This window comes from Camarhynchus parvulus, chromosome 14 (genome assembly GCF_901933205.1).
Source record: "Camarhynchus parvulus chromosome 14, STF_HiC, whole genome shotgun sequence".
NCBI lineage: Eukaryota > Metazoa > Chordata > Aves > Passeriformes > Thraupidae > Camarhynchus > Camarhynchus parvulus.
This window is the reverse complement of record NC_044584.1, coordinates 4749531-4774896: the sequence shown is the minus strand read 5'-3', so window position 1 is coordinate 4774896 and position 25366 is coordinate 4749531. Positions and strand designations below refer to the sequence as shown.

Below are 25366 nucleotides of genomic sequence, written 5' to 3'. Positions count from 1 at the left end.
GTGCTCATTAATTTATGGCCAGTGGTCTCCAGCCTGAGCTGGGTGTGGCATTGCCAGGGTTTAGGTACCCAAATAGATGCAACTTTTGCTGATACAGGGAGAGATCCTCTGGTTGGGCCCTGGTGAAAATGGCTCTGCAGGTGCTGGGACCAATGGATGGGAGTTTAAGAAGCAGGAGAGGGGATCAGCCCGAGGGTTTGGGGGGAGCACTGGCTGGGATGGGGGCTGGCTGTGTCTCCCTTGGCGTCGTGCGGCTGTGCTCACCCCTCCCCACCCTTCCCATTCTCTTTCAGAACAAGGTGCTGACGGTGGATGGGGTGAAGGTGAAGCTGCAGGTATGTCCCCATGTCCCTGGACACATCTCCCTTGCTGCCCTGGGTGTTCAGAGATGGCCAAAGCCCCTCAGAGGACAAAGCAGAGGAGCACTCCCAAAATGGGGCCCCACCTCTATCCTTTGTGCTCGTGTCTCCTGCCCTGGGTCAGCCTTACAGAGCCTTCTGGCTGCTCTGTCCCCTTGGCAGGGGCCTGCACAGGGCTGGGGGCTGTTCTGGCCACAGTGATCCCCATCCCAGCCTGTGTGCCCTGCAGCCAGAGCTGTTCCAGCCCCCTCAGACCTGACAGTTTCTGCGAGCCCTTTGCCCGCAGCTCGGTAACACAGATCCTCCAGGCAGCAGTGTGCTCTCTGCAAACCTCCTGCTGCATTAAGGACTGATAAATCACATTAGCAGGTCCCCATGCATCCATCTGCTCCATGGATTTTCCAATTAATGGCTGTGTTGGGAGCCCTTGGCCACGTCGTGTCCCCACGCTGAGGAGTGGGAAGGCGCTGCCTCCGTATTTATTGCTCTGGTCATTTTTCCTATTGATATCCCCGGGAGCAAAAGCTGGAGAAGCTTCCTGGGGTTGCACCGTTCTGTTTGGGCTGGTTTGGGTGGGTTCTGCTCAGGTCTGATCCCTCTGCTCCTGTCTGCCTTCCAGATCTGGGACACGGCCGGGCAGGAGCGCTTCCGCAGCGTCACCCACGCCTACTACCGGGATGCCCACGGTAAGCAGGGCCACCTCTGCTCCCGGGGATCCAGCTCTGGGCAAGCAGGGCCACCTCTGCTCCCGGGGAGCTCCTGGGGAGCCCCTGCTCCTGCTCTGGGGACCCTGAGCTGCCTCTGCAGGCCAGGTGAGCCAGGAATCGCTGGAGTGATTTTCCATGGGAAGCAGCTGCTGTGGATGGAGGAGGCTCTGCTGTCACAGACACATTGTATGAAAAATCCTTTCCTCAGGATTTTTTCTCCTGAGAAGCCGAGGCCTCAGAAACAAAATGTAAATAATGGTTATCTGCTGCTGTGGAATGCAACAGGTGGATCTGTGATTGATCTCATGTGGTTGTTTTTAATTAATGGCCAATCACAGCCCAGCTGTATCAGACTGTCTGGTCAGTCACAAGATTTTATTATTATTCCTTTTCCTTTGCTTGCAAGCTTTCTGATTAAATCCATTCTTCTATTCTTTTAGTGTAGTTTTAATATAATATATATCATAAAATAAGAAATAAGCCTTCTGAAACATCAGGATCTGAGTCAGATCCTCGTCTCTTCCCTCATCCTGGGACCCCTGCGAACACCACCACTCTGCAAACACCAGCAGTGTGAGGTGTTGCTGTGCTGGATTTCAGTGTGTTCTGTGTCTCACGGCCACAGGGGCCGTGTGCTCTGTGGGCTCGGTCTGGCACAGGCACTAACGGGTTGTCCCTCTCTCCACAGCCCTGCTCCTGCTCTACGATGTCACCAACAAAGCCTCCTTTGACAACATCCAGGTACAGCAGCAGCCTGGGCCCTCCTGCTGTCCCCCACGTGTCACTGGCTGGGTTGTGGGTTTGTTCAGGAGCTGTGGTCACTTGCAGAAGGGCTCTGGTCACTGCTGAGCACCTGCAAGGACAGCCAGAGAAGGTGTTCCCTTTCACAGCACACAAAGGGTGATGGATTCACTGCTCCGGCACTGGAGACAGCAGGCAGCTGCTCACACCAGGGGGCCAGGGATTACAGGGAATTAGAGCAGGTTTGATTGGATTAGGCTGGATTAGAGGGCAGGGAAGCCACCCCACAGCTCAGGGAGGCAGGTTCAGGTGCCTGCTGGGAGCACTGTGCTTGGCACGGGGGCAGCACGTGCAGGACATGGGCACAGGGCACATCCCGGGGGCTGATGTTACCCTGGGAAATGGGGATCTGCTAGCAGACAAAGTGGGTCCCCCAGGGGTCAGGGGAACCCCAGGTACCCCCTTGTTGACAGGGATCATCCGTGGAACATCCCTGGCATTGCTTGGGGTGGCTGCACTGCCTACTGAGGGTGTCCATGGCAGCACTGGGGCAGCTCCCCATCACTGCCATTCCCCTGCTCCTCCTGGAGCCATTGCCAACCCCTCTCTTTGGCTGTGTCCCTCCAGGCTTGGCTGACAGAGATCCATGAATATGCACAGCAGGATGTGGTCCTCATGTTACTGGGAAACAAGGTGAGCCTGGCCCCAGGGCTTTGCAGAGCCTCCTGTTCCTCCCACGCTGGAGGCACGGGCAGGGGAGCCTGGCAGGGCATGAGGGGACAGGGAGGTACATGCTGTGACCTTCCCAATCACCACAAACTGCTCTTTGCCATTCCTCTTGCAGGTGGATTCTGCCCAGGACAGAGTGGTGAAAAGGGAAGATGGAGAGAAGCTTGCCAAGGTAGGTGAGGATGTCCCTGAGGATGTGCACAGGAAATGGTCACCTGGAGACCAGTCTGACCCAAAATACACCTGGGAACACTTGGCTTTTTTTCCCTTGTCATGTTCTCCCCTTTCTCCTCATCTGTTCTTCCTTTAAGTTTCTACTAACACCACTTTTGTCCTCAAGAATTGCTCCCTGAGAGCCCTGGGAACACCCTTGGTGGCACTCCTGACAGGGCTGTGTCTCATCCCACAGGAGTATGGAGTGCCCTTCATGGAGACCAGCGCCAAGAGCGGCCTCAACGTGGAATTAGCATTCACAGCCATTGCCAAGTAAGTGACCAGAGCGTGGCCTTGTCCTCCAAAGGAGCTTTAGCAGTGTCCAAGCCACGCTGAGATCAACTGAGCTGGGCAAGGCAGCTTGGAATCATAGAATCCTGGGATGGCTTGGGTTGGAAGAGACCTTAAAGCCCATTCAGTTCCATCCCCTGCCATGGCAGGGGCACCTTCCACCATCCCAGGCTGCTCCAAGCCCTGTCATGTCTGGCTTTGGACACTTCCAGGGATCCAGGGACAGCCACAGCTTCACTGGGCAACCTGTGCCAGGGCCTCACTATCCTCACAGGGAAGGATTCCTTCCCAACATCCCATCTACCCCTGCCCTGTCAGGGGAAAGCCATTCCCTGTGTCCTGTCACTCCATGCCCTTGTCCAAACTCCCTCTCTGGCCCCTTCCAGACAAAATCCTCTCCCTGCCAGAAGCAGCAGTGTAAGAGTAGCATCTCTTCCCTTTGCCAGGGAGCTGAAGCACAGGTCCATGAAGCTGCCCAACGAGCCCAAATTCAAGCTGCACGACTATGTGAAGAAGGAAGTGCGAGGCTCGGGCTGCTGCAGGTCCTAACGTGTGTTTGTACAGAGACTCAGGCCCGTGGGCAGTGTGTGCATGTCCGTCTGTCGTGTCTGTGTCTGCCCCAAGGCCAGCTGAGAGCAGGGCACAGAGCAGCAGGAAAAGCTCTCGGATTCTGCAGCCCCCGCATCCATCGGCTCCAGCTCCCCTGGCCAGCGTCCCTGCCCTGCTCACAGGTGGGAGGAGGGGGTTTGGAAGGGGCTGGGCTCTCTCTCCCTCTGTGCCTGCTCTGTGAGGCTGCTGTAACCTTGGTGAGAGCCAGGCTGTGATGCAGGGGAACCAACACCTTCTCCCCACCTAGGAGGAAAAAAGTCCTGATTTTTTTCTGGGTAGGAGAACGTCCTGAATTCCCTTTTCTTTCCCTGTGTACCTGGAACTCAGCTGAGAGCCCTGGCCTGGGGCGTGCAGGAAGGATGCGTTTGAAGGCAGCCATTCCTGTAGGTGCTTTCTCCTGACTGTCCATCCCTGTGAGGTGGGACACGTTCCCACGGTGAGGGATTCTCCTGCTCCCTGCAAAGGCAGAGCTTGGCTGTCTGAGTGAGCTCCTGCACACCTGGCTGTGTACAGAGATTTCTGAATGCTCATCCCTTTGGGAAAGGCTCTGCTTCTCCTCCTTCCGCCCTTTCTAGTACTTTGAGAAGAAACCTAATGTATTGCAGCTTATCCTAAATACCTTCCTCTAAGTGTGATGGTGTTTTCAGACTGCAACAACGCTTTGATATCTTCAAAGTTCTCTTGGGCAGCTCTTTCTTTTCACGCAGAGAGCTGGGGGGAAGCTGCAGGCAGTGATTTTACAGGCTGCAGACTCCTGCCAGCTCTCTTCAAGGGCCTCCTCACCCCTTTCGTCTGTGTCAGGCTTTTGGCTGTTTTTTTGTCAAGCTGCACTTCTCAGTACAAATCTGAATCTGGATGAAGTGTTTGGCCTTTGGCAATTTTTCCCTTTGAAAACTCCACGCACACCTCAGCAGGTGCCCGCTGCACCGAGCCTCGGTGGCTCCTCCAAATGGAACAGAATAAATCACCCATCCTTTGCCCTCCAGCCAGCACCAGCCCCCCCAGCTGCTGACTCAGATGCCCCTGCCCCTCATATTTCCTGGATTTTGGCTCCAGCACTGCCTTCCTGATGGGCACAAGGAGCCTCTGCAGCTCCCACGTGCTCTGAGCTCCACTCCTCAGGGAGCTACAGCAACATGAGCAGCTACAGCTTCACAGGGTGAAATGGATCTTAAAATGAACCAGCTTTCTTCCCTAAATAGTATTTTAGGGGAGAGACAAGTCTTAAAATTGTCTGATTAAAAATTTAAAATCACCTGTGGAAAACCCATTTGTGCAGGAATGTTTGCATTCCTGGCAAACCCTGTGCCAGTCCTGCAGGAGCAGCCAGGTGAGCTCTGTCATGGGGGGCTGTCAGGGCCCCCTCTCCCCAGTAATTTGGTTTTGTGTGGGGCAGGACCAGCCTGGCAGCTCCATGGCTGTTTCCTCATCCTGCCCTTGGAGCAGCAGCAGCCCCATCCCGAGGTGACAAGGAGTCTCCCTAAAGGCAAAATTTAGGATTCCTAAAGGATTAGGATTCCTAGTGTTAGGTTGCTACCTTCCCTGTCCCTCAGACTGGCATCTGTCTGGGTTACAAAGCTGACAGCTGCTCACTTCTTGCTCAGTGTGGTCTAAAACCAATAAAAACCCCTTTAAATGAGGAAGATGTAACTATTTTCCTTTGGAGCACTTCCAGCCTGCCTGTGGGGAACAGACTCTGCTCCAGCAGAGGCCTCACAGGCCTGGTTGTGGTTTACACCCAAACTTCGAGCAGGCTCAGCCCCTCTCCCAGTGTGGGACTGGTTTCCCAGTGCCTGCACACTGGGCTGGCCCCAAAGCTCCTCCTCACGGCCGTTTGGGATTTTCCACGGGCCTTTGCTGCCACCACGCGGAACTGCTCAGCGCAGCGTTAATTATTGCAGTTAATTGCTCACAGCACCCAGCCATGTGCGAGGACTCGGCCTCACCTGCAACATCCCATTTCTGCTGGCTCTTGTTTACAGCTTTCGGTTCGTTCCTGTTAATAAAATTTTTTTAATAATCTCCATGGCCACAGCGGTGCTTTGATTGTCTAAACAGCACTGTTAAGTCGTTTAAATATTTCAGCTCAGCCTTGAAACCATCTAGATCCACACGGCAGAACCAGGGTATGACAGTTTAAACTGGATATTGGGGTAATTTCCCTGGCACAGCTGCCAGGGGCACTGCTGTAGTTCCCATCCAACCAAAGTGACTCCAAGACTCCAATGAAGGGAGTGGGGCTGAGAAAAATGCATCACATTTCAATGCACTCCAGTTCCACTGAGTACCCACACAACATTTCCAGTCAGCCTTTGGAGGTACATGTCTCCCATGGAAACATTGATAAACAGAAGCAAAACCCAGACTTTTCAAAACTTTATTCACCTGTAAACTACAAAATTTGCTTTATATAGAAGCTGAAGTAGAAATACAACAGTAAAGCATTCACACTTAAAGCTGGTGTTGAGTGGGAAAACCTTACAGGAGTAGCCGATTATCTTCCACGGAGCTGAACAGAAAAAACATTTTAGTTCTCATTCTACACACTGTAGCACTAGAGTTAAGAATGTAAATCCTTTCACTTACTCACACTACTGCACCCACCGCCCGGCCAGGATATTCACCTTGAACTAACCCACGAGGGAAAGTAAAAGTCGGTGAATTCTCTCCTCCAGCCGATTCCGCAGCTGCTTCTTTGTGCTCTAAGAGCCGCCTCGTTGCGGAGCAGGAGCATTTCCCGGGGCTCAGCCCCACTTACCGCAAACACCGGAGCAGGGAACACCGCCTTTTACCGGCCCACAGCGGCGGGACAGCCCCGGATGGGGCGCGGGGGCTCGGACATCGCCACCGCCGAGCCGCACGCCGCGGCCGCTTCCCGCCGAGCCCTGAGGGGAGAAGGCAGCGCGTGAGGGGAGGAGCGCGCCCGCCCGCCCGGCCGGGCCGCGGGCACCGCGGGCCTCAGCCGTGGCTGCTCAGCAGGGGCTGCGGCCGCCCGCCACCCTCAGACGAGGTGTCAGAAAGGTAAATGTGGATCATCAGCGGCCCGCCCTCGGTAATATCGCCGTTACCGGCCCCACTCCCGCCCGCCCAGACCGCTCCGTACCGTTCCGCACCTCTGGAAGGAAAGAACGCGTGCGCGCCACGCTTCGTCTTTTATAGCCACAGCGACGCCGCTATTGGTCAGACTGCTGTGGGCGTAGCCAATCACCAGCGGTTGGCGTGACCGCCGCCCCGCCTCCCCCAGCGCTGATTGGTCGCCGTTTTCCTCCCTGCCAATGGCGACGCGCAGCGCAGCGTGGCCCGAGGCGGCAGTTGCCGCCTTCTGATTGGTCACTGCAGGAGGCCGGGCAGAACCAGTAGCAATAGTGGTTATAGCGTGGAGTGCATGTCTGCGGGGGCTGCTGGGAGTTGTAGTCCAAGCGGCTCGGCGGCGCGGGCAGGAAGCGGCGCACGGGACTACAAGTCCCGAAGAGCGCTGGGCGCGGCTCTTCCGGGCCGGGCGGCGGGGGGCAGCAGGCCCGGGCGCGATGTGCCGGGACCGGGCACCGGCGCTGCGGCCGCCGCCGCCGCTGGGAGGTACGGGCGGGCCGGGGGAGCCGGGCAGGCCGCTCCGGGCGGCTCCGGCAGGGGAGGGGCCGGGCGGGCCGGGGCGCGGGCCGGGGAGGCGCCGGCGGACGCTCCAGGTGCCCACCGGCCGCTGTGTGTGGGGTGCCGGCGGCTCTGCTGGGGCGCTCCGGGCAGCCCGAGCATCATCCGCGCTGTTCCGTCCCGGTGAATCCCGCCAGGCCTCGCTCCCCGGCCCCGCTGCCCTCCCGCGGTGTTCGCTGGCTCCCATCGCAGTCTGCGCTTAGCTTTGGCTTTTTCTGCTCAGTTTTGGCGTTTTCTGCCCCATTCTCTATCTGACCAGCACGTGTTGCTGCTGGCTCTCTCCGGCCCTCGCAGTAAGCTCCTTTCCCTGGGCTCTGGGCTCACAATATACAAAATGCGGGCTCTCTGCGGGTCGGTCTCCGTGGCTGCCGCAGGACATGTGCAGGTCCGGATTGGGAGCTGTGAATTGTGGATTCTGCCATTCTCTTCTCATTCCACACGAGCTCTCGGGCTCTGTCCCTGCCGCTGCAGCCGCTGTCCCGCTGGCAGAGGCTGTCAGGCTGTGGGATCGCTGGGGAGAGCAGCGGGGAGGATTCCCTTGGTTCCTCTTCCCTGTGGGCTCTGCTGGGCTCAGACACAGCCACAGGGCTGCTGAGTGCTCCAGGAGCGGGTTTGGGGGGCTCAGACACAGCCACAGGGCTGCTGAGTGCTCCAGGAGCGGGTTTGGGGGTGTCAGACACAGCCACAGGGCTGCTGAGTGCTCCAGGAGCGGGTTTGGGGGCTCAGACACAGCCACAGGGCTGCTGAGTGCTCCAGGAGCGGGTTTGGGGGCTCAGACACAGCCACAGGGCTGCTGAGTGCTCCAGGAGCGGGTTTGGGGGTGTCAGACACAGCCACAGGGCTGCTGAGTGCTCCAGGAGCGGGTTTGGGGGTGTCAGACACAGCCACAGGGCTGCTGAGTGCTCCAGGAGCGGGTTTGGGGGCTCAGACACAGCCACAGGGCTGCTGAGTGCTCCAGGGCGGGTTTGGGGTGTCACACAGCACAGGCTGCTGAGTGCCCAGGAGCGGGTTTGGGGGTGTCAGACACAGCCACAGGGCTGCTGAGTGCCCAGGAGCGGGTTTGGGGTGTCAGACACAGCCACAGGGCTGCTGAGTGCTCCAGGAGCGGGTTTGGGGGCTCAGACACAACCACAGGGCTGCTGGAGTGGCGGGTTTGGGGTGTCAGACACAGCCACAGGGCTGCTGAGTGCTCCAGGAGCGGGTTTGGGGGTGTCAGACACAGCCACAGGGCTGCTGAGTGCTCCAGGAGCGGGTTTGGGGGCTCAGACACAACCACAGGGCTGCTGAGTGCTCCAGGAGCAGGTTTGGGTGTCCATAACCCCCAGGTCCAGGCTGCTGTCCCTGCCAGGGCGTAGCTGTGTAAGAACTGTGACCCAGCAGTTGTTTCTTCCACCCTGGCACCGTTGCTGTGCCTTTGTTTCAGTCCCAGCTGTGTGATTTTGCCTCCCTGGGTGTTTTCCCCCCAGCGATGTGTTTCCAGGCTGCACTGAGCAGTCGGGTTCCTCTTGAACAGCTGCAGCATTTTGGCCTCGAGTGTTTGGCTGCTTCCAGCCCAGCGAGGGTGCTGGGGCTTGCAGGAGAGGGTTTGCAGGTGAAGGATGGTTCCAGAAAGCCCTTGATGAGTGAAAGCAGTGTGAGATCACAGAATCCCAGAATTGTTTAGGTTGGAAAAGACCTCCAAGACCCCTGAGTCCACCCTGTGCCTGATCCCAGCCCAGAGCTCTGAGTGCCACATCCAGGTGTTCCTTGGACACCTCCAGGGATGGGCACTCCAAACCTCCCTGGGCAGCCCCTTCAGTGAAGGAATTCCTCCTGCACCTCCCCTGGCAAGGGAAATTCCTAAAGTCGTGCAGGAAGCTGCAGGAGCAGGTCCTGCCTGCAGTGTGCTGGATCCTCTCCAGCCCTGGGGTCCCTGTCTGGAGCAGGGGGGGACAGGCTGAAGCCCCCCAGAAGCTCCATTGCTGGGCTGGGTCTGTGTGCAGGTGACACTGCCTGAGGGAGGGGATGTTTTACCCTGTGGAGATGGGAAACCTGAGCCTCAGTGGTGTTTCCAGGCAGGGGATGCTGTACCTTCCCTGCTAACACTCAGACAGGGCTTTTCATGTGGATTGGGCTCAAGGAAGGATAAAAACCCCAATCCATGGTTTTGGGGTGGTTTGGTTCCCTGACCTGGGGATCCCAGGGCGAGCCCTCCTGTGCAGCCTGGAGCCATGTGTGCACACACAGGAGGTTTGTGGCCCTGCCTGAGGTCAGCCCTTCACAATCCCGGGGCTCCACAGTGCCCAGGTGCTGCCGGAGCCTCAGGGGGCCCTGCAGGCTCTGGGTGTTCCCAGGGACCCCCCAGCCCTGCTGGCCCTGCGTGTGGGATTTCCTGGAGTGTGACCGTGCCTTTCTCACGGGTTATCCCAGGCAGGCAAGGTGTGCCCTGGAGAGAAAATCCTTCCTGGGTTCCGCTCTCGGATTACCTGGCTGTGCTCAGTCTGTTGGAACTCTTCCCTCCTGGTGTTTATTCCCTTTGCCGTGGGCATGGTGAGGCACACACCAGCACGTCCCTGTGCCCATGGCTTGGATCAGGGGCTGCAGGGACAGCTGGGACCAGGAGGGAGGCAGCTGGCTGCTCACAGGGGTACCTGTCACCCCTCTTTGAGCCTTTGGCAGCAGCACCCCAAATTACCCATTCAGGCTGCTCCTGCTCTGCCCTGAGCGCAGCCTTGGAGCTTCAGAGCCACCTCTGAACGAGGTGTCCTGGGGCTGGAGGGGGCAGTGCCTGCTCCTGGCACAGCCTCAGCCCTGGAGGGCTGTCCTGGCACTGGAAGTCCCCAGCAGCACCAGTGTCTGTGTTTCAGCTCAGTCCTGCTCCTCAGCTCTGTTTTTTTGTGGCTCTGGGAGGGCTGTCCTGGTACTGGAAGTTCCCACCACCACCAGTGTCTGTGTTTTGGGCAAGTCCTGCTCCCCAGCTCTGCCTTTTTGTGGCTGTTCTTGGGTTTCCCTGGCTTGTCTCTCCAGGCAGAGAGTGTTGCTCTTTGTTGGGCAGAATTCTGAAGAGTTTGGGAGCTATAAAAGAGGCTGAGAAACTCCAACTCCCCTTAAAGCAAGCGAAGAACTTTTCTGTGTCCCATCAGGGGAATAAATCCCTGTGTGCTCAGAGAGGGTTGTTTTTCCTGCACTAAACTGAACCCGGAGCAGCCGGGGCAAAGCTGGGAGGCAGCTGGAGATTGGCTGAGCTGTGGGATTTTCCAGCTGGATTTACATATCGCCCACTGCTCCGCATGCCTTTGTGTTTACATCACCGGGGAGCGATCCACACAGCGCTGCAGCGGAAGAGGCGCTTGGGCCGAGGAGAAGCCTGTCCCCAGCTCAGAGCTGGGCGTGCTGGTGGCATCTCTTTGGCCGAGGAGAAGCCTGTCCCCAGCTCAGGAACTGGGCCTGCTGGTGGCATCTTGCTGGGCTCCGCTGCTCCAGGATGGCCAGGGGTGAGTGTGCTCCAAGGAGGAGTGTTTGCTCCAAGGAGGAGTGTTTGCTCCGGGTGCTGGCTGTCAGGCAGCATTCCCAGGAAGCTGCTCCCCTGCAGCAGTGAGGGAGGAGCTGTTTCCATCCCTCCAGGAGGCACCTGGAGCCCTTCAGCAGTTTGGCAGTGATGGAGGAGCTGTTTCCATCCCTCCAGGATGTACCTGGAGCCCTGCAGCAGTTTGGGAGTGATGGAGGAGCTGTTTCCATCCCTCCAGGATGTACCTGGAGCCCTGCAGCAGTTTGGCAGGGGTACCTGTGCCCATCCAGCAGCTGCAGCTGTGTTGGGCTGGTTTTATGGTCCTTCAGAGTGACCTTTGCAAGGGCGTGGAGTGTTTGGTTGCAGCAGCCCAGCAAGTGTGTCCTGAGGTTGGTGTGGTGTTCCAGAAGTGGGAAATCCTCGATATTCCTTGGGCAGAGCTGTGAGCACAGAAGCCAAGTTGGAGGATTCCGTGTGCCCTGGAATTCTGAGTCACCCTGGGGCAGAGTTTAGTCCGTGGTGTTTGGGGTTGTGGGACACTGAGTGGTGCTTCTGTCTCAAAGCTGTCAGTAGATTTGCCATGGTGGAAGTGTCCACATCCCCCGGTTTCTTTTGGAATCAAGGATTTGGGGCTGTTTCTCCCAGGATCACTGATTTGATTGATGAGTGTTGGTGTCTACAGGTGCCTCCTGCTTGTTCTCAGTGGCAAAGCCCAAGGGAGCTGTACAAAAGAAGAGCAGGTGACTGGAATTTGCTGGATGTTTTTTTTTCTGAAGGAGATGATGCATTTCAGCTGGATCTTTGAAGTGTTCTAGTTGCATCCAGAGGGCAGGGAAGAGTGTGTGTCACGAGGTGTCAAAGCTTTGGAGGATGCTGGGGGGAGCAGGGGGTGGAAGTGCTACTTTGTGCTGTTTGAGTCATGGCTATGGGCTCAGGTTTGCTGTGACTTTAATCTGGAAGAATCCCATCGTGTGGTGGGGTAGTTAGAGCTTTCCAGAGGATGCAGTGCAGCCAGCCAGAAGGAAAAGCAGCTGGGAAAGGCCTCAGCCATGGCACAGGAATTGGGGAATAAAGGAGAGAGGAGCTTTGAGTGCTTTGGGTCTAGCAGAACTCCAGGAGAGCAGGGTCCAGGTGAGACAAACATTGCTCTGGCCTCCTTGGAGGAACAGAGGCCAAGTTTCTCCATCCCCCAGTCTGTGCTGCTGCCCTGCCACGTGTTCAGGGGTTTTCAGTTGAGCTGCAAGCCCCTCTCTCTGTCAGATTTGCAGCAGGGACACCAAGAGCAGAGCTGAGCCAGCCCACAGGACCCTGTGGGGTCCTGGCAGCCTCTTGTTCTCTGTCAGACAGGTCTGAGGAGCACCAGCTGTGGTGTGAGTGGTGAGGGTGGCTGCTCTCAGCTCTCAGGTGTGGTATCTTCCATCAGGATCTGCCTTGCACAGAGCTGGCCATGCCCTCCTGAGGAACTGCAGCAGCACTGGGATTTTTGCCATGGAGGGGGAGGACATTGTTGGTTTCAGGGCTAGGCTGGGGTTTTATTCTTTTTCCTTCACCAAATCCATAATTTAGCAATGTGATGTTCTCGGAAGGGGTCTGTTCTTTGAGGGAGGATGTGGAAGAGCACAAGCTGTGAGAGGCACAGCACGCAGCTGTGCAGTGGCAGGGCCAACTTTGAAAGCACCTTTTGATTAAGGTCCTTGTGTGGCAGAGCTGTGGATGTGCCTGTTCCTGCCCAGCAGTGCCTGAGGGGCTGCTGAGCCCACACAGGACAATTTCGGTTGCAGGGTCAGAGCTGGGCTGCGTAACAAAAATGGTCTTGTAGGTGGATCCTCCCAGGTTACCTGAAATGGAAATAAAACTTCAAATGTAGCTTTTGTGTCATGGAACAGCACTGAATATTGGCCTCTGTTCTAACTTCTAATTTAATTTTATTTTTCTGGGAAAATTGAGGTGCTTCATTTCACCAGAGCAATCACTTTAGATCCAGCTATGGGAACATTTAAAAGCTACAGCTTCAGGTTTTACCATGGAGTATTGCAAATATTCTTCAGTCCCAAGGCTTCATTATCCTTTAGGAAAAGCACCATATGAAATGCTTTTCCTTTCTGAGCTGCATTTGTTCAAAGGCATGGCAGTGTTCAAACAGCTGTTGAATGTTCTCTCTCAGCCCTGCAGTCAGTGCAAGCTCTGGTAAAAGCAGCAGCAATTAAAAATATCCCTTTTATTTTTATTGATGACAGCTCAGTATAGTTATGGTCTCACTGTAAGACACTCAGAAAAGCTGGTGTGACTTATAAGAAAAACTCACAAACAGTAAAAAGACTTCCACAGATTCATCAGGTGGAGGTGCCACGTCCTATCAGTAAGGCTGAGCTTCTGTTCATGTTTTATGTCCTTCCTGCACTGACTGACATCTAAAGAGTGTAAGAAATGTCCTGCTGGGTCAGGTGGTTTAGATTTTAGCTCATCTACAACCTCTTTGTCTCCTTAGTTTTGTGGGGTTTTTCATAAGCTCTTCTCCACCAACTGGTACTGACTGCTGGGCAGAGCTGTGTCACCTGCAGCCGTGGTGGTTTCACTGCTGGCTTTTATTGCCCATCCTCACCTGGGGCTGGGCCAGGCTGGCTCAGCTGTGCTGCTGGGAGCCCTGGCCTGGGGTTCCTGGGCTGAGGAGTGACCAGGGGGCTGCACTGCCTGCCTCTGCTCTGGTGTCCAGGGAGAGGCGTCCATGGATGGAGAGGCGTCCATGGATGGAGAGGTGTCCCCAGAGAGGTGTCCATGGATGGTGGAGGGGGAGGTGTCCAGGGAGAGGTGTCCATGGATGGAGAGGTGTCCATGGATGGAGAGGTGTCCATGGATGGAGAGGCGTCCATGGATGGAGAGGTGTCCCCAGAGAGGTGTCCATCTCAGGACCTGCTGTAGCTCTGCATTCCCACACCCTGTGCTGTACAGGTCAGACCAGATGCTGACAGCCCTCGTCAGGAGCTGCACCTGAGGTGTTGCTGGTCACAGAGTGGTTAATTAGCCCAGAGTAGTTAATTACCCCACAGTCACCCTGTGCCCTTGGCACCTGCATTGCTTTTGTGGGAGTATTTCCCTGGGATGTGCCAACACTCTCAGGGATGTGTAACCCTTCTGTTGTGAGTGCAGTGATGTAAGAGGAACAGGTCTTACACTATAAATACCCAAGAAGTGAGATAAGGAAGTTCAGCCAGGGCAGGATAACTGTGCCTGCCTCTCCCACTGCCAGGCACTCCTGCTCTGGCACAATTTGCCAGCCCAGCAGTTTCCTTGGGGGTGAATAACCTCAGAGTGAGGGAATTAGCCAGGCCACTGGTGCTGATTCTCCTGCCAGCTCTGAGGTGCAGTCACAGGCTGATCCTGTTGGATCTCCCCTCAGCAGTGGGAGAGGGAGCACTGCTTCCCTCTGCAGCTGCTGCTGCTTGGGTTTTTCTTGCCTGAATTACTAAAGTAGGATTTTAAGGCTTTTCTTCTCATTGAGTCTCAAAAGCCACGAGTTGATCCCTGCGATGTGCAAATGCTGAAACCCATCCCTGCCCCCCTTCACATCTGGTTATGATCAGCTGTGGGATTTACTGAATATTGGGTCCCCACAGCTTCCCATTTCCGGGGGAGATTTCCCCCCCTCTTTGTTTACTGTAAAAACCACTGATGTTGCATGTTAAAAAATTAAATCCAGGCAAGGAGAATGTGGCTCACAGGCTGGGTTCCCAGCAGCAGCCACCCAAGAGGGACACTCAGGCCTGGGAGCACAGTGAAGCTGGCAGGGTTCAGATGCCAAGCAAAGGTGCAGAAATCTGGCAGAGACTTTTGCAAGTGCTGTAGGAAATTGGTATTAATGTTGACACCATCAGCTTTTTTCTGCCTCCTTTTAAATCGTTTGATATCAGTTGGAAAAGGTTCTCAGATGGAAAGGAGGGTGTGAGGAGCTTGTCAGACAATGCTGTGGAGAGGCATCTGCTGTGCTGAAATGCTCCTGTCTGTGGTGGGTGCAGAGGTTTGGGAATCAGATCTTGCTGGGGTTGTGCAGCCTGGCTGATATTCTGCTGGAGATTTTTTCCATTGCTCACATTCCTCTGGTCTCTGCTCGGAGCAGACACCAGCAGGCTCCCTGCTGCTGCTGCTGCTGCTGCTGCAGGTACCTTGCTCAGCCAAGCTGCAGGCACAGGCCAAGGGAAATCCCTCAATTCCACATTCCCTTCCCCACTTTGGGTTTATTGGAGGTTCCAGGCAGGGATTGAAGGACTATTGCAGTGGCTCAGGTGGCTGCAGTCACTGTTTGTGGCACATCTGATCCAACCTTTGATGATATCACAGAACTCCTCACACTGTCAGTTTATCTCCATTTTTGTTTTCCCTGTCTCTGAGTGTTTCCCATTGCTTGAGTCTCCATCTGTTCATCTGAAGGTGATGCATACCCTGAAAATGAGAGGGAATGGAGTTGTGCCTGAGTCTCCAGACAGCCCTGATCCTCCATCACGGTGGCTTTCCTCTCTTTCCATCTGGGAATGACTCTTTGCCCTAAACCCCACGAGGAATATTTGATATGCCAGGTTTCCTTAACCTTCACTGACGTGGCTGATGAGGTGGGAGCAAATCCCTGCTCCTGCCTTTGAGCAGGGCAGGATGAAGGAGGTGTGAGTAGGTGTTGCATGGATTTCTATCCCTGGAAATTTGAATATTTCTCTATTTCCAGCCAATTATGGGAGGAGCAGAGTGCTGAATCCCTTTTCCAGAGGAGAGTGGTGAGCCCAGGCGTACTGCTGGATGTGGGGAACCTACATTTTAGGGATGTGCATGTTACTGGACATGAGATAATGCAGCCTTGAGACGGGAAATCCCAGGAGATGCAGCAGTTCGTGCCATCGCTCATGGAAGTACTTGCTTTGCTTAATTTATGAGCACTGCATCATCTGGAGACCCCGGCTGGAGACCTCTCATCTTCAGCCTTTGTGATTAGAGAGGGGAATCTCCAGCCTTGTGCAGAAGGGGGGAGTTTTTGCCGGGAGGGTTCCAGTGGCTCATCCAGGGCTGCCAGAGGGAGAGGGGCTGGGTCAGTGGGGCTCAGATCTCCTGGGGCCAATGGCCAAACCCTTCGTCTGCCTCTGCCACCTCCGTCCCTCCCTCTGCTCTCTGTGCCCTCGGGAGCACAGACAGGAATCAAAGGATCCAGTGGCCAGAGCCAGACCTGTGGCTTGCTGGAGCCCAGCTTTAAACTCTGCAGGTCTCCCTAATGCTACAGCACAGCTCTGCTCATTCCTGCTGCTTTTGAGACAGCTCCAGACTCTGCTCAGCATCTCCTCAGGGATCTGGCATTTGCAAGCAGCCAGGACAGTGCTGTCATGTGTGTGGAAAACATTATCCAGATCCTTGCTTTTCAGATGGTTTTGGGTTTGGTTTCAGGGTTTCTGTTTGTTTGGTTTTTCTTTGGAATTTTGGATTTTTTATAATTTCTGACCATAGTTGTTTCTGGGAGTTTAGACCCGAGCAGCAATCCCCTGCTCAGGGTGCTGCTGTCCTGGCTGCCTGCCAGCTGCTGGACCCAGAGCTGCAGGAGCCCTGGAATTGCTGTGTCAGGCCCTGAGCAGAGCCTTGGCCGAGAACAGCCCCAGAGTCACCCTTGCAGTGTTCAAAATGTGCGTGCAGGATGTGCCCAGCCCTGTGTGCCAGGGCTCTCAGGGAGGTGGGAATCCCTGCACAAATCCCAGCTCACAGCTGTGCTGGGATCCTGGCTCTCTGTGAGCCTCAGTTTCCCTTTCTGTAAAGTGAAGAAACCCCAGTGGTTTTATAAAGAGCTTGGAGATTTAGGAGCTGTCACTCCCAGGTAAGAGAAAACCAATTGCTAGAAACACCTGAGACACTTCACCTCCCCAGTGCCAGGCTGAGCTTTGTCCTCTCTGAGGGAAACTCCAGCCTGAGCCAGGAGCACCTCTGTGTGATGGCAGAGGAGCTGCAGCTCCTTCCTGAGGCTCTCCTGGCTCTGAAGGAGACTGAGAGCATCTTGTCAGATTTGCTGGGACAGCAGCATAATTGTGCCCTGGAGCAGTATCAGGTTTCAGCAGAGGTTAAAGAAAGCACATTCCTTGTGTTTCTGCAGATTACTGTTGTGGAATTCTTGACTTGGCAAACTTGAGCCTAATGAACCGGTGGAGGGAGAGGAGTGAGGCTCTTATTAAAAGATAATCATATATTTTAAAAATGCTGAACTCTCACTCAGGGACGATTTGAAGGAATCTGACTTGGTCCTTGCCTCTTGCTTCTGAAAATCCAGGTTTTATGAGTTTGGGTAAACGCTTGGGCTTTGTGCTGCAGGAGAGTGTTCTCTGAGCCCAGGGAAATACCCACAAGGAGCCTAACTCCCTTTGTGTCCTTTTCTCCCACAGAGCAAGCTTCCCATGACTAACAGATGCTGGCCTAGATTATGAGCTCAAACAAGAGCGCTCGCTGCTACAATCGTTTCTCCAGTGGCACAACAACCATCACTACTGCTGAGAACACTAACGGGGTAAGGCCACTGCTGCTGGCACAACAGCACAGCCCTGCTTCCTGTGCTCTCATCCTTCTTTTGAAACAGGCTATTTGCCTGCCACTTAAAATCTCACTATTCACAGAGGAAAGCTGGGCATGTGTATGCAGCATTTCACCAGCTCAGGCAAAGCCTCAAGGCTTTAAATGCCCTGACATTGGTTTTTTCAATATTTCAGACAAGAATGGAAACAACTTTTGGACCAGCCTTCTCTGCTGTGACCACCATCACTAAGGGTGAGTATTTCATGTACTGTGTGTGGTTGTTGTCCTTTTACAGATCCTAAAGCTGTTGGGAGAATCTCTCTGGTCATTAACCAGGTGTTGAGGGGCTGGGTTTGGTGTTGTGTGTCCTGACAGGATGGAAATGAGCAGGCACAGGAATTTTCTCTCCTCAAGCAGACTGAGGAAGCCTTTGCTGAAAGCAGAGTATACAACAGGGTTTGATGCTGAGCTCAGCACCAAATCTTATTGAACCCTGTGACAATCATCACCAATGCTGAAAATGTCCATCTTCCCTCTGTGCCTGACTGTGAGTCACTGAGGAGCTTTGGTAAAACCCTGTGGCCACTTTTAGCTCAGACAGGAGGGGATGCAAGTGTCCCTGGTCATTTACAATTCCTGTGCCTTGTTCCTCTAAGCTCAGCAGGTGAGGGGAGCCTGAGGCCTGGCATGTGGGGGAATGCAGGAAGAGGCCTGGTTTCATTTTGGGATACAAATATCCTTCCTTTAATAGAAACGAAAAGATTTGACACTGATTTTGATAAGGATATGAACATCTGCCTGAGAAAAATGTTTGGATTACATTTGTACTGGACTCTGGATGGTCCCAAATATTTACATTCAGACTTTTATACGTATCAGAATCAGTTACATGATCTCTATACAAATATTTCCTATTTAATTTAGCATGGCTCCCCTGTGCCTCAGGGATATCCAGACCTCCCTGGATCCAGGCAATTTTTACTGGTGACTGAGATACATGGGAGTATAAAGTTTCCTTTTAATAGTATTTTTAAGGATATTACCTGTGCTCTTTTCTGGGCAAGCTCTCAGAGATCAAGGTTGTTCTGCCTGTGCTGATATGTTCAGTCATGCATTGCAGAATCCCCAGTCTTTTCCTTTTCTAAGGAACACTTACAGCTACAGAGGCTGTCCCACAGCTTGGCAATGTTTCTGAGGAGCCTAAATGCTTGTTTTTCTTTTTTAATTCCCTGTAAAGCTGACGGGACCAACACTTTCAAGCAGCACCGTCGGACCCCGTCCTCCTCCAGCACCCTCACCTACTCGCCACGGGACGAGGATGATGGCATGGTAGGTGTTGGCAGGACCCTCCTGACTGCCTTAGCAGATCAGAAGTGAAATGAGAGGTGTCTGGGGCTCCTCTGGACTCCTCTGCCTCCCTCATCATTCTCTGTGTGATGTGTGCCCCAGAGGCAGGACCAGCCTCAGCATTGCTGCTGCCCTGGGGAAGCAGCTCATTCTCACCGGGTGCTACAGGCTGGAGCTGCTGCTGCTTTTCACACTGCTTGAGATTGTTATGTGGGTCCAAAGCCTGGGAACTACAAATCCCAGAGCCTCCTTGAGAGGCAGTTCCTGGCTCCTGGGAGAAGCAGCCCCTGCCAGGATGTCTGGGCTGTGACTGGGGCCAGGCACTCTCTGTGTTCTGTGTTGTGTTGGATGGATCCCAGCTGGCTCTGCAGTTATGGCCAGAGAATCCATTCCTATTCCCACCTCCAGATGGGGCCTCTGACCACAGGGAGCGGGTTTGAAACCTGCAAATTGGGATGTTGGACACTAAGGGCTGTGCTGGGCTTCTCATTCCTGTGTCTCCCAGTATCTTGGAGGTAAAGCAGTTCCCAATTTTGTATCCAGTTTTGTCACTCACTTAGAAGTAAGTTCTTTTTGGGGAATTTAGTGATTCAACAGTCTTCAGGGTTAGCTGCTTGGAGAGAAATTAAATTAGCTAAATCAATTAAATCAAGACCAGCAACAGCAAAGCAAACCTTGATGAAAGGATGGTCCGAGGCTGGACCTTGTCTTGTCAATGGTGCTCCAGCCACATCCCACAACCACAGCTCTGTTCAGATCTAAACATGTTAGTAACAAACTTCAAATGAAGTATTTGTAGAGGTAGATTACAAGACCCAATTTCCAAGCCAGGCACAAATGGATCATTGCTGCTGGAGTTAGAGACTGGGGTCAGCAACAGTGTGGAGCTGCAGCACTTCTTAAAATAAATTTGACACCAGATTGCAAAGAATTTTATTGTCAGCATCCTATAAAGTTCCTTCTGTTGCTCAGAGATCTTGCTGTGTTTTATGTGAGCCCGTGGGGGTTTTGTTTGTTGTTGGTCTTTTTTCTAACAAGTCCTTTGAAAATGTGCCTGGTGTCCTTGGCAAGTGCAGCTCTCCAGCCCACCGCTGACCCCACGAGCTGGGCCAGGGCTCAGGCCACCCCTGGCTGTCAGCACAGACCCTCTGGCCTGAGGGCTGGCCTCACAGTGCCCTTTTCACAAGCTGGGCAGTTCTCACAGGGCAGAGGGGAGGATTTTTCCAGCGGAGGGGAGGCTGTGAATATTTCATTTAGCCGAGTCTGATAAAGAAACTCCCTGACTCCTTTGGAAACCCCGCTGGCACGAACTGGGGTGTGCAGCCAAAAATGGGGGAGATCTCTGCCAGGAGCCAGCTTCAATCCTCTTGGACAGTCTCAGCCCACTTTCCCTGGAGTGTTAAATATTCTTCAGCAAAAACAGTGAGAGGATTAATGAGTGGTTCAGGAAGCAGCGTGAGGTGCTGACAAACCAGAACCGCCTCGGTCCTGCTCTGCCTGCTGCTCCAGGCAGACTCACTAACCCTCTTAGGAAGCTTCATTTGCTTTGTCAAGGAATAATCTGGGATTTCCCTTCCTCATCACTGAGTTTTCCCTCCTCCAGAAGCTGCCAAGGGCTTCTCAGCCATCAGAGAGACAGCTGGAGAGGAGTCAGAGCCCTACTGTGACCTCCACCACCCCTTTTTGTTTCCCTTTAAAGCTGCTGTTAGTGAAACAGAAGCAGAGCAGTGTGCCCTGTGTGCAGGGCAGCATTGCTGTTAGTGAAACAGAAGCAGAGCAGTGTGCTCTGTGTGCTGGGCAGCATTGCTGTTAGTGAAACAGAAGCAGAGCAGTGTGCTTCATCCTTGGGCTCTTTGAAGGTGTGCCTGGTGTTTAGTGCAGAAATGAGGTCTCTTGAGTTGTATCCTTGTTTGCTTGGCAACACCAAGGCTGCAGATACCCAGAGGGTCTGGAGCTGCCAGCACACCCTCTGCCATTCTGTGTTGTCCCCACAGCCCAGCGGGGTGAGGGATCCTTCTCAGCCCATCCCCTTCTCTGCTGTGCAGTTAACCACCAGCATTATCCAAACCAGGACACAGGGAGCTGAGCCCAGAGTCCTACACAAACCTTCTGTGTCTCACACTCCTGGAATGCTGCAGTCCCCTTCTCTGTTGGTGATCCTCTCTGGATGCTGCTGGTGACAAACCTGCCTCTCTGCAGGGCCTGCCTTTGCTGCCCTCACCCCCTGTCACCTCCAGAGTGGGAACTGTGCACAGTCATTCTGGTTATTTTAATAATTCCTGCTACTAGTGGAGGAAAATAATAAAATGAATGGATACACATAAAATGGATTTGCCTCATTAGAACCATTCCTCCTTAAGGTTTATGTACTTAGTCAATAAATATGCTGTCTTTAAGGCAAAGACATTTATGCTCTGGCTTCTAAGCAGATGCAGCATTTCTGAGTTCCTCAGAGCCCAGGATCATAAAAATGAGGCAGCAGAGCAGTGTGAGGAAGCAGCAGGATCCTGGTCTGCTGCTCTCCTGCAGGCCAGCCAGGCTGCACTGAGACTGCAGCTTTGTCTCTGGGGAGGGCAGCAGCCTCTGAACCTCATCTTGCAGCTTTCATTGCTGAATTTCCTGCTGGCCCCACTGCCCTCCTGCATTGCCTTTGTCTGGCCCTGGCTCTGAGGTCACCCATTCCACCCAGGGCAGGCGCACAGAATGCAGCTCCCGAGGCTCACATGGAACACAAGGAAAAGCGTTTTTCCCACAAGGTGCAGGACAGGAGCTCAGCAGAGCCTGGTCTGTGCAGCTTTCCCTGTTCCCTGGGCAGTGCCAGGCCTGGCCTGGGCCAGGGAGAGAGTCCCTTTTCCAGTGGGCAGCCAGGGATCTCCAGAGCTCCTTCCAGCCACCACTCCTCAGGGCTAGGGACTGACAGGGGCTACAGCCAGGCCTTGGAGAGTGACACGTGCAGAGGCTCATCCACCATGCCTCGTCTGAAGTGTCTGAAGCTTCTGGCTTCATTCTTCCATTTCCTTGTCCAAGCATGCATTCTGCTCATTGAAGACCTTTATTCCTCCTCTCTGCACCTTTTGCAGTCCAGCAGCAGCATCTGTCCCAGAGTAACCCCGTCAGTGGCTGCGCTCCCAGCTGCACTGGCTCCTCAGATGCAGTCTCCCCACGGTCTGCAGCCTCCAGTGGTGCTTTGACACCGAATGGCACCTTGGCTACGTGCTGGTGGTTGACATTCCGCCCTGGGAGACGTGCTGTGGTTAATATTCCAGCAGCAGCACTCCCTCCAAGCCAATCCCAGGGCTGCTGTGGCAGAGGATCTCTCTGGATTGGTGCTCGGTGTGCACTCTGCTCTCCCCTCCCGAGCAGGAAGCGGCCGAGCCGGGCTCACAGAGAATTCAATAGAAGGAAGTCTCCGTACTTACGCAAAGAAGTTTGGCAGAAGTTAGATAGTGAGTGCAACAACAAGTGCTGCTGCAGAGATTAGAGACATTGCAGGAGCTGGAGCGGTCTCTGGGGGAGATTTACGGAGCTTTCCATGAAGGATTAATTCTTCCAGGCTGTTGCTTTGCGGGTGTGCACGGTAAGTGTGCAGGGAATGCACCTTGGAGAAGGTGATGTGCTTGGAGTGTCGGTGTCAGCCTGGCTTAGGGAGTTAAACCCCAGTGATTCCTGTCTCTGGGCACGGTGCAGGGAAGGGCACACAGCAGCAGGGCCACTCAGTGAAGTGTTGTGGAGGGGGAGAACTGAACCTGAGGGCTGTGGCTGGAGTTTGGGAATGATTTGCACTGACCAGAGCTGCTCTGTGTCCGCAGCCTCCCATCAGCACCCCGCGCCGCTCCGACTCCGCCATCTCCGTCCGCTCCTTGCACTCCGAGTCCAACATGTCCTTGCGCTCCACGTTCTCACTCCATGAGGAAGAGGAGGAGCCAGTAGGTATTTGGGATTGCCTGAAGGAGCAGGATTAGGAAGCTCAGTGTCAAAAGAGTGACTTAGTGGGCTGTTGTGAGTACGCAGAGCTCTCGGGCAGATTTTGTGCGGTGCCTGGCTCAGGTTCCTGCTTTTCACTTTGTTTCCACCACTGGCTTTGCTTCCTCGTGTACCATTTCCCTGCCTGGAAAATGAGGACAATGGTGAGGCTTTTCTGCTTCCCAGAAAAACTGTACGTCTATGCAGAGTCCTGCTTGATTCCCTGGCCCTGTAGCAGAGCAAAGTGGGTTGCAAGGCTCAGGCTGGGGGTCTGGCCTCAGGCAGCAAAAAAATACAATTCCCCATGGATTTGGAGCCCCATCCCCATTCAGGGCTGTGTGGAACCCCACAGACTTGATTGTAAGCCCCAGGAGGGTGCAAGGAATTGTCTCCATGCTGGGGGAGGATGCTTTTAAACTGAGCTTAGCTTGTGACCCAGTAACCAACCCCAAACTGGATGAATAAGAGGTCAGGCGGCGTTCTGCCACTGATCTGGGATAAGAGTTTGTTTCATATTTGGGAACCCAGGGGGCTATGTTTGCATTTCTGAGAGCAGCACAGGATGAAAAGACAGAGGGAACTGCAGAGATTGATTGGAAATGCTCTGAAATGTGAGCATGGAGAGCCGTGGTGCTCTGGGAGGACGTGCTTGGAGCCCTGTGCTGCCTGTCCTAGTTGGTAAACAAAACTGGAGAGATGGGCCCATTGCAGCAGAAACAATGCTGTTTCTGCTTCCTGAGGAGTGAAGGAGCCCTTCCTTCAGAATGCTTCAAAGTGCAGGCTGCTTTAAAATTGCTCTTAAGCTCAGGCTTAGTACAATTTTGACAACTCTGTGCTTAGGCCAACCAAGGAGAAAGTCCCAGCCAGTGGAGCTCAGCAGACTGAATCACTGGCAAAGAGGTTGTTCTGTGCAGTTTGCTGTCAGGTGCTGATCCTGCCAGATGCTGGGGGCCCCCAGTTTGTGAGGAGCTGAGTGAGGGTCTCCAGCCATTCCCAAGTTCATTCTTCCCCTGCTGGAACTCAGCAGATCCAGACAGAATTTTATGTTGAGACCATGAAAAACCCTCAGTGTGCCCCAGGCTCCCCAAGGCTCAGCACTGAGGGGTTGTGTTATTCCTTCTGCAGAGCTGCAGGCTCTTGGTTTGGACTAATCCCCGCTGTGTGTGTCCCTGTGTGTGCCCTGCAGGAGCCCCTGGTGTTCGCAGAGCAGCCGTCCGTGAAGCTGTGCTGCCAGCTGTGCTGCAGTGTCTTTAAGGATCCCGTCATCACGACCTGTGGGGTAAGGCATGGCTCTCCCAAACACCCTGGGTGAGCCACACTCAAGCCTGGAATGTCCCCTCTGTCTCTCCCTGGGGACTGTCAAGCAAAACTAGGGCTTGCTTAAAGTGGGATGGCTTTTCCTAGGAAAAGCCATGTTCAGTCTCCTTGCTGTGGCTTCCATGAGGTCAAAAACTCCTCCTGAAGGGCTCTGCAGGAGCTCCTGGGCACCCCAGGAATGGCTGTGCTTCAGTTGTGAAGGAAGTGTTGCTTATAAAACAAAAATGGCTTGAAGCTTCATTTAGTTAATGCTTGCAAAGGGATTTGAGGTCCTCAAATGAGAGGCATGGGGTGTTATGAATATTCTTCTGGATTCCATTTTACTGGGATTTAATAGAAGCTGTATATTATTCCTGTGCTCCTTGTGAAGAAAGATGGCTTTGAGATGGCTCTAATGCTTCTGACGTGATCTGATCACCAGGATGGGGCTGTAGCAACAGCAGCAGAGCTCAGGATTGTTTATTGCAGTGAGGGTGCCATTCCCCAAAAGTGCTGGAAGCTGCTGCAGTTTGGCTGCACCATTCCAGTAAGCAGCTCTGCACAGAGACACTGAGATTTAGTGGTTAATGTGGAAAAAAGCCCACTGCAGGAAGCAGCCTGGCTTCATCTGCAGTCCTGCTCTGGCAGCTCTGGAGGGAGCTCAGTGCAGCTGTTCTGGGCAGGAAAAGGCCATGGGAGCAGGGCAGCAGATAACAGCTCCAGAGGGGGACTCACAGCCCTGCCAAGAGCTGGCTCCCTGGCCTGGGAGCATGGCTGAGGAGGCTCCAGGGGATGCACAGGGCAGGATCAGGACCAGTGAGATGCTGCAGCCTTTATGTTCATTAGTGTGTTAGACTGTGCTTGCTGCTTTGTCAAGTTAAACTGTCAGAACGGAGAGGGGAGCTATTTAAAGTGCTCAAATTTACAGAGCATTTAATGGGCTTACAAACCAGCTGTTCCATCTGCCTGGCAGCAGGACAGGGCTGCTTCTGCTGCCTTCAGAGGGCTCCAGAGGGATGGATGTGGTGGGCTGACTGGGCAAGGACAGGGAGAGGCAGAGGGGACAGTCCAGGCTTCCCCTTCCCCTGAGGGCTTCTCAGGGGAGTGAGAGGGATGACAGTGGGCTACAGTGGAGGGTGAAACCCATAGAGAAACCCTATGGTAGGAAAGACTTGGATGTGTTCAAGAGCAGGCTGGATGGAGCTCTGAGCCCTGCTCTGGTGGGAGGTGTCCCTGCCCATGGCAGGGGATTGGAACTTGAAGATCTCTAAGTTCCCTTCCAACCCAAACCATTCCAGGATTCTGTGATCCCATGGGTATCAGAGTGTGGCAGAACACGCCCCTGGCTTTGGCTTGCACCGTGATCATGGCCTGATCCTGAACAGGGAGAAGGTCAAAGCTCCAAACCGTGTGTTCAGGACCTGTGCTTCACCCTGACAAGCAGCTGG

General features: G+C 54.2%; 2 protein-coding genes across 4 annotated transcripts in view; both read left to right on the top strand.

The window, feature by feature from the left end:
• RAB26 (RAB26, member RAS oncogene family) overlaps positions 1–5671 on the top strand; it is a 31073-nt gene extending 25402 nt beyond the window's left edge. For both annotated transcript variants that reach the window (XM_030958504.1, XM_030958505.1), the window contains exons 3-9: positions 294–335; positions 979–1045; positions 1755–1807; positions 2435–2500; positions 2652–2708; positions 2946–3022; positions 3487–5671. In XM_030958504.1, the coding sequence (XP_030814364.1) occupies positions 294–335; positions 979–1045; positions 1755–1807; positions 2435–2500; positions 2652–2708; positions 2946–3022; positions 3487–3589 (465 nt within the window). In that variant the 3' untranslated portion in view covers positions 3590–5671. The remainder of the gene's footprint in view (positions 1–293; positions 336–978; positions 1046–1754; positions 1808–2434; positions 2501–2651; positions 2709–2945; positions 3023–3486) is intronic.
• Positions 5672–7142: 1471 nt separating this feature from the next.
• TRAF7 (TNF receptor associated factor 7) overlaps positions 7143–25366 on the top strand; it is a 28739-nt gene continuing 10515 nt past the window's right edge. Inside the window, exons 1-6 of one of the 2 annotated variants that reach the window (XM_030958357.1) lie at positions 7143–7225; positions 17186–17307; positions 17507–17564; positions 18550–18641; positions 22469–22585; positions 23809–23901. In XM_030958357.1, coding sequence (XP_030814217.1) covers positions 17224–17307; positions 17507–17564; positions 18550–18641; positions 22469–22585; positions 23809–23901 — 444 coding nt within the window. In that variant the 5' untranslated portion in view covers positions 7143–7225; positions 17186–17223. Of the gene's footprint in view, positions 7226–10602; positions 10771–17185; positions 17308–17506; positions 17565–18549; positions 18642–22468; positions 22586–23808; positions 23902–25366 lie in introns of those variants that run through there. The other variant, XM_030958358.1, reaches the window with a different exon arrangement.